The 15,037-nt window shown below is 34.7% G+C and overlaps 1 protein-coding gene across 2 annotated transcripts in view; it reads right to left on the bottom strand.

The window, feature by feature from the left end:
* The window catches only part of Cxadr (CXADR Ig-like cell adhesion molecule), a 60,943-nt gene that overhangs the window by 13,934 nt on the left and 31,972 nt on the right, over window positions 1-15,037 (bottom strand). Inside the window, exons 4-7 of one of the 2 annotated variants that reach the window (XM_047563518.1) lie at window positions 11,002-11,157; window positions 9,847-9,969; window positions 9,137-9,275; window positions 7,914-8,097 (exon numbers count right to left, since the gene is read on the bottom strand). In XM_047563518.1, the coding sequence (XP_047419474.1) occupies window positions 7,914-8,097; window positions 9,137-9,275; window positions 9,847-9,969; window positions 11,002-11,157 (602 nt within the window). Of the gene's footprint in view, window positions 1-3,768; window positions 8,098-9,136; window positions 9,276-9,846; window positions 9,970-11,001; window positions 11,158-15,037 lie in introns of those variants that run through there. The other variant, XM_047563516.1, reaches the window with a different exon arrangement.

Below are 15,037 nucleotides of genomic sequence, written 5' to 3'. Positions count from 1 at the left end.
TCTGATGTTGGTATTTTTATTATATCACTGAAACAGAAAATCCTCTGCGTATGTGTTCCACACCAACTTTCACTATTTTTAGTCCCTCTTCATAATTTGTGATCAATTACTGTTGAGTTGAATTTTCCCCACCCATCCTAACCATGTTGAAGTCTTAGTCTCCCCAATAACTGAAAATATGATCTTACTTGGAAATAGATTTGTTACTGATACAAATGGTTAAGATAAAGTCATTAAGGTGGATCCTAATCCAACATGACTGGTGTCCATAAAAGAGGGGAAATTTGGACAACTTTCATAGAGGGAAGGCTGTGTGAAGAGAAACAGGTCATCTACAAGCAACAGATCCTTCCCTCACAGCCCTTGGAAGGTACCGACCCTGCTTGATTTTGAACTTCTAGCCTCCAGAACTATTAAGACACATTAACTTTCTGTATCTAAGCCACAAAGTTTGTGGCAATTTCTTATGGTAGCTCTAGCAAATTAATACAATTAACACATAGAAATGACTTGTCCATGACCAACCATTTCAGATAATTTGCCATTTTAAAAAGACTCAAAAATAACTGATACAATACTGTTGTTTTGGAAACTAGAAATCTAAGAAATGGTGTTTTTGGTATCTAAGCAGGTTTCCCTAATTTCTGATATGAAAAATATTACTCTACCAAAAATCAGGCAACAGCTTTTAAGTATGTTTTCTTTCAGACATACTACAAATACAGTCAGATATGTTTGAAGTCAGATGTTTGCAAGAAAAAAAAATATTTTTCCCTTAGAGACTGAGCTTGGAAATCAGTTATCTGAATTTCTTAGATCAATCAGAGGTTCCCAAAGTTGTACATATTGAAATAATCTGGCAGAGAAGAGTTACCACTGACTTCTCCCCAGACCTACTCAGTTGTAATCTCTAAGGAAGGCTTTAGGAATTTCTAAGATGCTTCTCCAGATTTTGTAGCAATGAATCCTGTTTTAGTGCAAGCTCCTACTCAATCAGGTCACCCCGTTCTATATTTGGGCAAGTTTGCCTTTAAGCCTTTTCTCTCTCACTGTGTGTACTCACTCACCTTTTTTTCTCATGAGATTGCCTTTTAGAGACCAGGTCAGGCATTTTGCTGACCCTAACTTAATAAATTAATGCTTGTCCCCTAAGTGTTCATTTCCTTATTAAACATCCACTCAACATTAACTATGTAATTTGCAAGTCATATGGTTAGGCATTGGGACTGAGGTACATAAACCACCTTCAGACTCCTGAGAGGTATATAAAGCATGTACAACAATTAGAATGTCAAAGACTTTTTTGTGCACTGGTAATGTGGAGGGCCCAGAAGTACCCCTGCTTTAGTCATGTGCTCAGAGGTGTGAATCAAGAAAAATGACTCAAAAGAGAGTTTGAACTTAACAGTTGCAGGGCAAATATGCATTAGGTAAGAAAAAAAGAAATGGTTACTGCCTGGCCTAAGAAGTTACATGTTCACAGAAATATGAAACCCTACCCTTAGCTACTGAGGATGGCTATCACCCAGTTCTATGTGGAGGTGTGGAGAAAATAAACCATAGAGAAATATAATGAACTGTGAGAAGGCTTTTGTGTCATGTTAAAATGATCTGATTTTTAATATGATCATATTTACCTTTTAATACAACCAATCCACTGGACGGGAGAACAGCTTACAGGACAAGCTAAGATCATAAGAGCTTCTAATACATTGTTTGGAATTGACATTAAACTTTATAATTTCCTGTATTTTTCTCAACTCTCCCATTCTTTATTACAGAGTTAGAATTTTCATAACTCAGCAATAAAGGAGAAGTTGATCAAGAACTTAGGCCCTGGTTACCTAGACTGAAATTTTACTTCTCAGCTTTTCATTAGCTTCAGATATTCTTCTTTTAATATCCATAATCAAGAATATAACATCTTCTTTTTCTGTGGTTAGGGCAGTGACTCTTTTCCCCAATAAATATTTAATAGAATTTAAAATTTTAATAATTTAAAAATTAACATTTAAAAAATAATTTTAAAATGATTTTTTAAATTATCTAAATAACAAACAGTAAAACACATTTGATTTATACATCAGAAGCTTAGTTTCTAGGACTTGTTTCCTTGTTTTCATGGTTGCTATGATTGCATCTTAAGATCCCATTTAATTATGTATGCCTCTGACATAAACTAAACTATAATGACAAATTACTTCTTATTCAATATCATCTCAATTTAATCAGCTTTGCTATTTGTTACTTAATCAACCAGAAATATAATCTGGTGTAGAGCTACAAGACTTAACTATGATCTAAATTAATGGAATTAAATTATACTCAGTAATTTCACTTAGCATATGTTATTATAATCTTGATTCTTTGAAGTCTATGTCATTTTCCACATTTCAGCTATCAGGAATAAATACAAAGAATTTTCATTATTATACTAATTCTCTCTCTTTACAACTTCCCAATGTCCTGTGTGGTGGTGTAAATACCCTTATGATATAAGTATTTTTATCCCTGTTTTAAATACTGAGACTCAAGTAAAGCAATTAGTAATAAGCAATATTCAAACATTTCTAACTCTAAATCCTGTGCTTTTCATTTCTTAATCCTAGAGTAGAAAAATTTCACATTAGTATAAGTTACTGGTTCTCAGGTGGAAGTGATGTGCCTACACTGAGGGGACATTATGGCAATGTTTGGGGTCACTTTTCATTATCACAATTATATGAGTGGGAACCAGGTTGCTACTAGCATCTAATGGGTAGAAGCCAGAGATGCACATCCTACATGCACAGAACAGTTTCCTATAACAAAAAATTACCCAGCCAAAAATGTTGGTAGTGCTGAGGCTGAGAAAACCTCATGTAAACAAAATCTTCCTCAACATGTCTTCTTACAGAAGCATTAATACCCCATCCTGGTTTGTCTTGAAATCAGTGTTTAACGTCAACGAGAATAACTTAATTTAAACCATAATGAGATGCTGCTATGGTCTGAATGTTTTAGTTATCCCTAAAACTCTTATGTTGAAATCTTAATACTCAATGTCATAGTATTAAGAGATAAGGGCTTTAGGAGATGATCAAGTCACAAGGACTCCACCTTTTTATATGGAATCGACACCCTTACATAAAAAACTCGAGCCTTCTGAGGACACAGGAAGTGGTGCCATTTTTGAAGCAGAGAGCCAAGTTCCCACCTGACACTTAAGCTATGCATGCCCTCCTTTATCATGTATCCCAGCCTCCAGAAATAAACAATAAGCGATAATAAGTTTTGGTTGTTTGGCTGGGCACTGTAGCACAAGCCTGTAGTCCCTGTAGACAGTGGCAGAAGTATTACTTCAGTTCACAAGTTTGAGACCAGCCTGGGCAGCATAGTGAAACCCCATCTCAAAAATGAAAAAAAATTCTGTTGTTTATAAATTATCCAGTCCAAGAGATTTTGTTCATGTATACATTTAATACATATATGCTTATTTTTAATTCAGGTGAAAAACTGAGTGTATATTATAAAATTTTGAAAGGACACAACTTTGGAGGGTCCACCTCAAATATATACCATCATGTAAAGACACCAGGGTGAGAAAATAAATATGTATGTTTGACTTGTTTTCACTGACATGATTATTACAATCTTTATTCTTCCCAGTTAAAGGATACACAGGGGGAAAAAAGGGAATCCTTCATGCAGGAAAGTAGGAAGGAATAACATATTGAAGCCTTAGTAGACACTTAAAAAAAGGCACAATAAAGCCACACAAGGCAGAAAACTGCTTTCTTGGTTTTATTTCAAAAGTACACAAGGTCACAAAACTATAAGAGCAAGTTTTTGGTTTTTAAAACAAGTTTTTTTCTTACAAATTTCAAAATCTGCACCATTGGATATGTAAGCCAGAAATTTTAAATATAAAATCTGAAACTGATACTACCAATGCTCTATTTTGCAAATGTGAAGTGTCAAAATAGTTCTCAGTAGTACAAGTGTATTTACCATTAAAATTCACAGTTAGGGACAAGAATAAGTGATCAGTGAATTGTGGTTCTCTTAACACTTGTGCCGTTAAAAAACAAGTTAGCAGAAAACATAAAGCTCTTTTTTGATGGAACCTTTAGAGTCCGTGACTGAAACCAAACACAACTTATACTAAATATCTTCTTAAATTACTAAATTGAATATGTATTTTGCGAAATTGGATTTTAACAGACTAATGTTAACATCCATAAGATAAATGATCGGCCTTCCCTAAAGAGAAATAAACAGAACCACAATTCACAGAATTTATTTATAATTCTTCCCTGCTTCTATAACAATTATAAAAGGAGTTTGTGCTCAATTACAGACTATTTTAGTGTTGAAGCAGGCAAACAAGTATGAAATTCTATTGCAGAACATGTTGCCTTTATTGCTGGAATATCCAAAGACATTTGAAATATTAAAACTTGCCCAGAACATTTATACTACTAAACACGGAAACGTTATAAAGATAATATATATACATATATATATAATATATGTCACAAGCCACTGAAAATCTAAAATTGTGCCAACGTTTTCTACAAACTACTCCATATGTGACACATCAAAGTATTAACCACAAAAAATATGAACTTTTCCTGTTTACACTAGAATAAGGCATCTGAAAGCCCTAAACACTGTTGAAATGAGAATTAGAAAAAAAAACTATAAACATTCACATAACTTCAAACTTACATGCTGCACGCACACAAAAACAGACTGAGAATAGTTATTTTAATAAGCCACATATTACATAATTTGATAGCCAAGTTCATGCAATGAGTTTTTCTTATATTTAATCGAAATGTTTACTTGCCCCTTTACTTGATCCAGATTTCCAGGACTCAGGAAAATTTTTAAAATTATCTTTTAAATAGAATTCAGATATTTCTTTGTATCCATAATCTGTATGGATTTTGAAGTTTTCAATTAACTTCTCCCTACAATACACTCAGGCTGTGTTTCCACTGTAACAAATCCTTGGAAGACAACTTAAATGTAAAGGAAAAAATTGCCCAGAATAACTGGTGAGTATAATCAAAGAGTTTTTTTTGTTTTTCTGTTTTTTTGGTTTTTTTGGGGGGGGTGGGCGGGGAAGGCTTTCTAACAGGGAAATATTAATATCAGTCAATAATAATGAGAATACCTATAAACTCCATATTCAAAACACAGAGCCATATTAATCTACAGTATCACTTCTCTTCAAATTATCCAATGTAACTTTAAAAGATGGTACTACAATCTCTCAGGAATAAAGTGGAATCTAACAGTTTTGCTTTAAAGATGTAGTATTGTCCTTGACTAATATTATTGACACTCTAGTTCAAATAGTTTAATAATTTTTTTATTGAACTGCTTGATCATTGAGTAGTAATTCTAGAATAAAAGTTGATCTCTGGTTCAATTAAAATTATCAGTGAGAATTATTTGGGAAATTACTCATACTACCTGACCTTTGGAACAAGTGAAATTTACACTAAAAGAGTAAATGGAGAAATAGTAAGTCTAAAACTGAGCTGGGTCCTCTTAAACCTAATCATACCTGAAAGGTCTGCTCAGGATCTGAACTAAAATACTTTCTAGAAGAGATTCTGATTTACTTATAGTCAAATCTAATATAGAGTTTAACAGAAGGAAAATCTTACACAGGTCTACTTTCTACAATAATTTCTCCTTTGATTGATAGCATAAAATCAGAAATTGGACAGGTCAAAACTATTTTGTTATTAAAGTTTGTGTTCTGTTTTAGTCTTATAATATCTTTATAAAACAAGTCAAACATCTGGCATTCAAAAATAACTACTGTTACGAAATCAGAAACACAGTCAAAGAGTATTGGGAATGTTAAAAGTTTTTAAATTTTTATGAAGAACACAATTACTTAAGTGACATCAAAAAAGAACAGAGAGGGAGAGGCAAGATTCAAAGAATGAGGATTAAAAGGTGTCACAGTGATGTGTTTTCAAAAACAGTACCTTCACCTCTAAGCACCTTTCGGGTAGGTGATAGCTAGCTCATAGGCACCAGAAAGTCATGATAGAAATTAAATTACCCAAAAAGGCACAGATGAAGATGTTAACAGAAGTATAAAAAGCAACTTTATGTAAGGTTAAAAATCTACTTAAAAATGTTTCCAAATATGTAAAACTGTACACTAACCCATTATGCAGACATTCAGCTTAAGTTTACCATTAAAAAGTATACACAACACTCTGCCTAATTGTGAATACATGCCAACATTAATTCATAATGTAGCATTTACCACCACAGCACCCAAAGCACCCAAAGAGATTAACAGAAACCAACTCCCTACTAAAATCTAGGGAAAAGGCTTTAGAGCTAATGAAATAATTTATTACAGACCTTATTTACTATGAAACTGTTGGCTCATTCTACTATATGCACACTCCCTCACAATCTTAAGGGAAATACAATAAATTCACTTTCTTCTACTTAAACAGTATTTAACACATTTGGCAGGCAGGAGTATTTCCTTGACTCCTTTTTCTTTTCTTTTTTCAAGAATAAATTGCTTTCACAAAACTTCAGACAAATTTTTTCAAAGTTCAACTTGATTTGCTGAAACTACACAAAGACATGTTTGGCCACACAACAGTAACTATATGTCCTCCCAAGTCTGCAATACAGCATTGGTGGAGGATCCTTATTTGTGTAAAATGTATTGAACCTCTGAGTCTATGATGAAAATACACTCCGGAAATTGCATTCAAGTACATATTATATGCAATACCACCCAAAACAAAAAAATACACCAAAGCAAACAAAATACCACTTTAAAATTTAGTAGCAATAATTAGGACATTTTCATTTATAACTGTCAAATAATAAATGAATTATAATATTTTCTTATTAGAAAAACATCACCTAAAGTGGAGAGCCAGTGTTTAGTTGGACACTGTGAAATACATCTGGATCTAGCTGGTCACCACATACAGATGCCCACAGGCCTCAAGGTATCAGATCATTCAACACTTAAAATGTACCCCCGCTATTGGACCAATGGTGCCAACTCTATATGTAGCTGAAGCAAATGTTCTAAGTGAATTTGTTGATGCTTCTGTTCTTGAGCATATAAAAGAGGTTATGATGCTCCTATTGCCTGTAGCAGTCTATCAATTAAATTTAAAAATAATTGACTACACAAGGCTTATGAATAACTTAGCAATAAAAAAAAAACTAGTCATTTCTAAAACGCTGTAGTGTTTTCTGTTATTAGAGATATTCCAAACATCTTTAACATTTTCACAGAGGTTATAAAAACAAGTAAAAACATACATGAGTATTTTTGCCATGGATATTTCTTTACTTCCAAGATCAGATAAGATCAGGCATGTTCAGGATGGTATGGCCATAGACAATATTTCTTTACTAATTTGGGGGACATTGTTGAGTCATAAATAAATGAGACAAACATCTTTAAAATAATGGTAGAAATTATAAATTGCCACTTTAGATGATTCAAATACCAACTTGGTATGCATGTATGTTCACAAATTTCTTCACCTATGATTTAATATTCAAAGTGCTACATCTTACTTATGTATTAATATTCAGATACCTTTAAAATCAACCTCTTTTAAAAAATCCACCTTTTTCCAGATGATGAATTTGTCTTTACTAACTACAGATGATTTTATTGTTTCAGTATAACCAAATAAAATTTTGTGAAGCATATTTCTTACAGTTTCTGGTTAACTTTTTTTTTGAGACTGGTAACAAAATTTAGACTAGAATAGGCTTTAATATATCAAGAGAAGAAAAAAAATATTGAGAACAAAGAAGAGAGGTAAGAGGCTCTATACTATGGACCCGTCCTTGCTCTGTGCTGGAATCATCACAGGAACCGCTCCCATTCGACTTAGATTAGGGGCAGCTACCTTAGCGGGTGGAAGAGTTGGACTCTGAGGAGCACGTTCAAAGTCTTCACTTGGTACTTGATTATACTGAGTCTTGGAATACCCTTCCATGTTGGAAGGAGACATGGATCCCAGGGATGAATGATTGCTGCCAATGTAGCTTCTGGCAGTGGATGTTCGGCTCTTTGGAGGAGGCACATCTTCCCTGGAAAGCAGAGTCCACAATACAAGTTAAATAAACAAGTTTCTAAAAACCTACTATTATGTAAGATATGAATCATGCGTAAGGGCCTCTATTTAAATACGAAGTATATACAGTTGAGTGTGTGTCACACACATACAAAAAAACAGAACAAGGCATAATGTCCTTAACTGTGTATCTGAACCCAACTGATCCATTCTGATTAGAGTGTGTAACTTCATACATCATGAAATGTGGTTTCTACACAAATGTGTGTGCTTTGGGGCTCTATTAAATCTTGAATAGCTCCATATTTCAATATCCATGATGAAGATCATGTAATTACAGTCATATAACACTTTCTAGTTGATAAGATACTAACACCTACAGATATAATTTTATCCCCCCCAAAAGAAAAGGAAACCCTTTTAGCTATGAAAGTTATCTAGCTGAAAACCTTGCAGATCTAAGTCTGCAAAACCTGGGACTTGAAACTTAAGAATTTTCACACCAGGTACCAACAAAAAACATGTATCTGAATAACTTTTGGTGTACTTTACAAATATAAGTGCTCAAACCCCATCCCAGATCGACCAAATGTCAATTTTAAGGGTGTTAAATTATGTCCAGTATTATTATTTTTTGAGATTCTATAATACAATGTATAATCTACTGGATTAGCATATTTAAGAAAAATAAAATTATACACCAACAGTTCAAAAGCTACCTACATCACTTGATAAAATCAGGTCAAACCTCAACATCTGCTCCAATTCTTAAAACTTCATCCCTGCCATCTTATTGTGAAAAGGCAGGCAAAGTAGTCTTAAAATAATCATTTTGCAGATCGCAAAATAGGGTACAAGAAAATCTGGGCAGAGAATAATGAAGTACGGTTGGGCCAGTGCATTTGAAATTCAAAGGAAATGCTTTGAAATATGGGAGGGGCCAAAGTTTTTACTCAATTTTCAGAGAGAAATAGCATGGTGCAAGTGCTTAAGAGAACCAATTTTTCAGAGATATACTTGGTATAAATCTGTCAACCTCTCTTTCACTTGATTACCTGATATCATGGTGAACTTCCTTTTCATATTTTTCTTCTCTGCGCTTTTTATGACAGCAAAAGATGATAAGACCAATGAGCACGAGAGCAAGCAAAGTTCCTATAATAGCTCCAGCAATTGTTCCAGCTCTATTTGAGGCTAGAATGAGATGTTAATATTAGCTAAAAAAAAAAAAATAAATCTATTGCTATTGAAAATGGGATATATACTAATTGATTTTGTTGCATATATTAACTTTTAAGAGACAAATTACTTATTTGTGATCTAGCAGGAAAAATCTACTAAAAGACTCTTCTTCTGAACTGTATATTTCCAGCATAAAACAGTAAAACTAAACAAAAATAATATTCAAAGTTATCTTTATTAGCATATAAGAATGTTCTCACTGGGCATGGTGGTACGCGCCTGTAATTCCATCTACTTGGGAGGCTGAGGCAGGAGGATCAAAAGTTCAAGGTCAACTACTTGCTACGAAACTTAGCAAGGCTGTCTCAAAAAATAAACGTGGCTTGGAATGTAGCTCTTTTAAACATCATTACGAAGATGAAGGTTTTATCAATAAAATGTACTTTCCCTCTCCATGAGCTAGAAAAGGTAATAACCAAGCCAGAGTGTGCTGATCAAACTTAGCACCCCAGTGCTCTCAATACACCCTTGCTGACAACTGAAGAAGAACGTAAAAAAATAAACAGAACAGGAAGATACTTACGAGGGACAACATCTAGGCGCAGCAGGCACTGATCAGAGCCCACTCTGTTTTTGACTGTACAGCTGTATGTCCCAGAGTATTCAGAAGTGGCATTTTTTACAGATATAACAGGTGAAGTCATTTCTAATGGTAGAGCAAGAAAAAAAAAAGAGAAACACAATCTTTTTCTTTTTTCTTTACTGGGATGGAACCCAGGGCCTCACACATACCTAGGCAAGCACTCCGCCACTGAGCTACACCCCTACCCACAAGCAGACTCACGCTTACAGTATGTATTACTCTGAGTTTTTAATAAAGTTAAACGCTACCGATTTTGACAATTCAACTAAAAGGAAGACAGACAATGCTGGGTGCAAACGAAATGCCATGGAGCCACATGTGCATCTTTGGAATTTAAACAAGCATGCCCGACATTCCTCCAGTCAAAGCAAAAGTAACCACAACCCCTCAGCCATAGAGCCTCAGCTAAAGCAACGGTGCTGGTCTACTGTGCAGCAGTGACAATCCCATTTTGGACCATATCTGATTATTTAAAAAAAAAACTTATTCCACAAAGGCTCTTTCATTCAGCAGGAAAATGTGCAAGATCTATTTTATCCCCCTAGACGGAAGAAAAACACACGTAAGAAAGTCAGAGCACATCATTCATGTAATTAAGCCTCTGGTTTGAAAAAAAGAGATAGAGGGGTAGAGAGAAAACCTACTGAAGATCAGGGTGGGGTGAACAGAAAGAAGGTAGAGTATGGTAATCAGTCTGAACTAATAGATTAATTATAATAAACAGATGAGCAAACAGATGTAGCCCATTTGTAACTTTCTAGTGTACTGCAACATCAACATGAATCTTGGCAAAACACTCCAGATCCAACTCTGATATACTTTAGCCACTAAATAATTTATGATCATGAACATTTCCCACCAATTAAAAAAATCTAGGAAAGTAAGTAATTGTAATATCCTAAAAAGTAAAATCATTCCAGAAATATTTATTCATTTATGACAACAGGCTATCATTAAAAAGCACTGAATAATTCCCATGGAAATTTTGATTGTTCTGGACAGAAAAGGGAATTAATATGTAAATATTCATACAAACCCTACTAGATTTAAGTCCAAATCAGGGGCACATGGTACAGTTTGTATCATCAGCAGTACCTGCTAACCATGAGGTGGGCATTTTCTGGGAGTCAGACAATTTTTGCCATTCATATCGCAATGGAAGTGAACCTTCTTTTGGTTCACATTTTAATTTAAAGTCATTTCCAATTTCTTCTGATCCATCAATGAAACATCTTGTACCTGAAGGTTTAACTACAAAAAGAAAAAAGAAAGTAAATTACAACTTTATACAAGAGAAAGGAAATTATTTTGAAAACATGACTTCAACACACAGCATGGTGTACAACCACTGACCCATTATCAGTTGGTTCTGGGTTCACAATAGGCTGTCAGCACAATTTACTCAGCACAGTTTATTCAACTTTATCAAACACAAAACAGGGCTGGGGGGTTGTGGCTCAGTGGTAGAGTGCTTGCCTCGCACATGTGAGGCAATGGATTCGATCCTCAGCACCACATAAAATGAATAAAGAAAATAAAGGTATTGTATCCATCTACAACTAACAAAACAAAACAAAAAATTAAAACAAACAAACAAAAAAACCCCCCACAAATCAGGTAAGAATAAGCAGCTCAGGAAAGCAGACATTGCATGAGGAAGTCTGGCAATATCTCAGGCGCAGCTCGGTACCCTCCAATGCATGAGGCACAAGTGAAGCAAGGACAATGCGGGCTGGGCCACTTGAGACTCAAAAAAGCTCCTGCTCCACTCCTTACCTACTCTCTGATGTGCTTGAAATGTAGCCCTCTGGGAGTGTGCGCCAAGTCACATCTCTTGGTGCCGTTAACCCGACAATCGGGATTTATAATCAAGAATGCTGACAACAGGGACAATTCACTCAGTACAGCAAGGACATTTAACGTTCTATATTTATATTAGTTCAGATCCACTGAGAGAGCAGTGTTATAAAGGTAAATTAGAGGGTGTCATCTGTATGTCTCTAAGTAACTCTTTAGAGTAACTGCTAACCCATTATTGCAAATCTGGATTAACACACTGGCATTACCTGCCCTTCTGCTGAATTGCATTAAGGCATAATACTTAAATAATAAAATTAACACGTGTTAGTCATATAGATTTATCACATTTAACAAACTTGTATATACACCTATAACTCAGTACCTGTGGAAGAAATTGGTTCCAGGACCAATATCAATATAAATACTAGAAAACTCAGGTGTCTTATATAAAATACCATAAGAATATAAAAATTGCATATAACCTCCTCCTGTAGACTTAAATCATACCTAAGTTTCTTCTTTAGATTATTAATATAATCTAAATACTATATAAACAGTTATTATAATGTATTGATTAGAGAAAAATGACAAGAAAAAAGCCTGTATGTTTTCTGTACAAAATTATTTCCAAATATTTTCAATCCAAAATTGGTACAATCTGAGGCTGTGGAGGTGGAAGATAACAGAGGGCCAACTGTATATCCAGTATCAGTCCAATTCTCTCCCAAGAACATTCCCTCATAATGGCTGTAGTCGATCCCAATTCAAAACCGTGGTCCCAAGGCATCCTCTGATTTGATTTCTATCATTTTAGATTAGTTCTGCTTCTTCTAGAATCATATGAGTGAAGAATACATTACAGTATGTACTTTTAATCTTGGGTCTTTTATTTAGCATGCTTCTGTGACTGATTCATGTTGTTGGATATGTCAGTAGTCATTTTTTGTAACTGCAGATTAGATTCACTGAATGGTTATAGCATGTGAACTCTTCCATTCACCTGGCTAAGGAACACTGTTTCCAGTTTGGGGGTTATTGCTGAAGTCTAACTGGCCAAACTGACCAGTAGCAAGTGTGTCATCTGTCAAAATCAGAATGACCAGAGAGGAATGCACTAGGAGGAACCGTGGAATGCTACCTGGCAAGGGGAGAGCCTGATGATTTTAAGGAGACTCTCAGAAAAACAATTCGAAGTGGGGACTAAATGTGGAGTAGGTGCTGTCAGAGGGTAGGACCCTTCAGTATTAGTACCTTTTGGAGCTTCTGTAGTGCAAAGGGGGTCTGGAGACATTAGAAAAACAGTAACAGTCAATATTTTGCTGCTGCTCTATGACCTTGGGAGAAACACTGTTTCTATAGCTGGCTTTATAATTTGTCTTCCCAGTCCATCTCTGCCAGGAACACTCCTTTTTTTTAAAGTCTAAGTTGGTTTTTGTTCTTTAAGTCCTGGAAGCGTTTTTATTCCTTCAGTATTATGTAGAAAGATGAATGAGGTTTATAGTTTTGCACTATTATGAACACCACTTTTTTAACACTCTAATATTGGCATATATTTTCCTTTTTCTTGGCAAGTACTTGAGTCATATGGTGAGTATACATTTAATTCTATAAGAAAATGCAAAAGTGTTTCCCAGAGTTGGGCAACAGAATGTCATATCCAGTTGGGTATCTTCAAATAAGGTTGTTAATCATGATCAAAATTTCCTAACAAACTTAATTTCTCCCTTTTATCTCCCTTTTACTATTCATACTTTTTAATAAGAATCAATAGATGTACTTATCTGCATTATTGATTTTTCTAAATGAATCTCTCTCTTTTTCAGACTGATCAGTTACCCTAGAGACTGTATCAACTGAAAATAAGTTTGGTAAAATTATTTCACCCTATGAATCTTCAATGAAATAAGTCTTATTTGCCTCCATTTCTTTGAACTATCAATAAATCCTTTATTAGAATATCCTAACAAAAAATAAGATATTAAAGTAATATTTTGTGTATCAAACAACTACTGGTAAAACAGTATCCTAACCGTAACTCAAATCCTCATCTTTTCTATGGTAAATATGATATAACAAACAAATCCAATAATGGGTACTTATTTAAAGTGGTTGCTTAGGCTATTCAGTGTCTCTGAAATTTCAACATATCCTATCCCCCCAAAAACAAGGTTTTATCAGCACTGGTTTCTGAGCTTCACTGAGGAGTGGCCCAGCCCCTTTCCAGTGGAGAAGAAAGTCTTTTTTATGCCAATCCCCAGTTATTACACCATACAAACAATTAACTCTTCACACATGACACTCTTGCTGAAGTAGAAGAAAGAAAACCACAAAGGAAACACAGCTACTGTCTCACCCCTTATGTGTTTCTCTGGTCTATGCTTCCATTGTTCTGGGAACATCTGACTCCATCATTGTCAGCATGGCCCTAGGATCACTGTGACCATCAAGTTGCATTTGGCTACAGCATCCCACCAACCTAATACTCCTGTACTCCACACTGGTCCTGCATGTGCTCCCATGTTAGTGGCTATCACAGCTGACAAGAAATACATTCCAAAGCCCTACATGGGACAAATCACACTTTTATACTTATGTCATCCTTCCAAGAATGTCATTTCTGCTTGATTTTAAAATATCCTGACTGCAGACAAAAGCCATCAATACATACTAAAATCAATGGGCAAAAGTTAAGAAGAGAAACAGGATATTTGCATCTCACAGTAGAATCCTTAAGATTTATATACTTTAAATTAGAGTCAAAAATAGCAACTTTATGGTGGGGAAACTCATCAGATAAAACCTAAACTAAGAAATTATGATTAACGGTAAAATATGACATCATATACCCCTTAACATGATTAGAGGAAATTAAGGAGTCATAAATGCAATGTGGATTCTAGACTTCATCTTAGCACAAAAAGGAAATTAGTGGAAAACTGTGAAATTCAAATTAGTCTGTATTTTAATAGTATTATATATCAATGTTAATTTCTGATTTTGACAATTGCAATATGATTTTTGTAAGATGTTAACATTAGGGGAAATTAGATGATGGTTATATTCTCAGAACTCTCTAGTAGTTTCCCAACATTTCTATTAAATAAAAATTATTTCAATTAAAAAGAATTAGGGGGGCCCTGGTCTGTACCAATGGCTTGCAAATCCCCCAGGACCTTTATGGTCAGAGTTGACTGAACCACTATATGAGCTGTTGCCACTGAGTTCTGACAGCATGACGTTGTTCGAGTTTACCATATACATCTAGGAGACCATCACTTATGTCTACTGTACTCTTCAAAACAACTTTTCATATTAAATAGGTCTCCATAAA

This window comes from Sciurus carolinensis, chromosome 9 (genome assembly GCF_902686445.1).
Source record: "Sciurus carolinensis chromosome 9, mSciCar1.2, whole genome shotgun sequence".
Lineage (NCBI taxonomy): Eukaryota > Metazoa > Chordata > Mammalia > Rodentia > Sciuridae > Sciurus > Sciurus carolinensis.
This window is presented reverse-complemented; position numbering and strand designations above follow the sequence as displayed.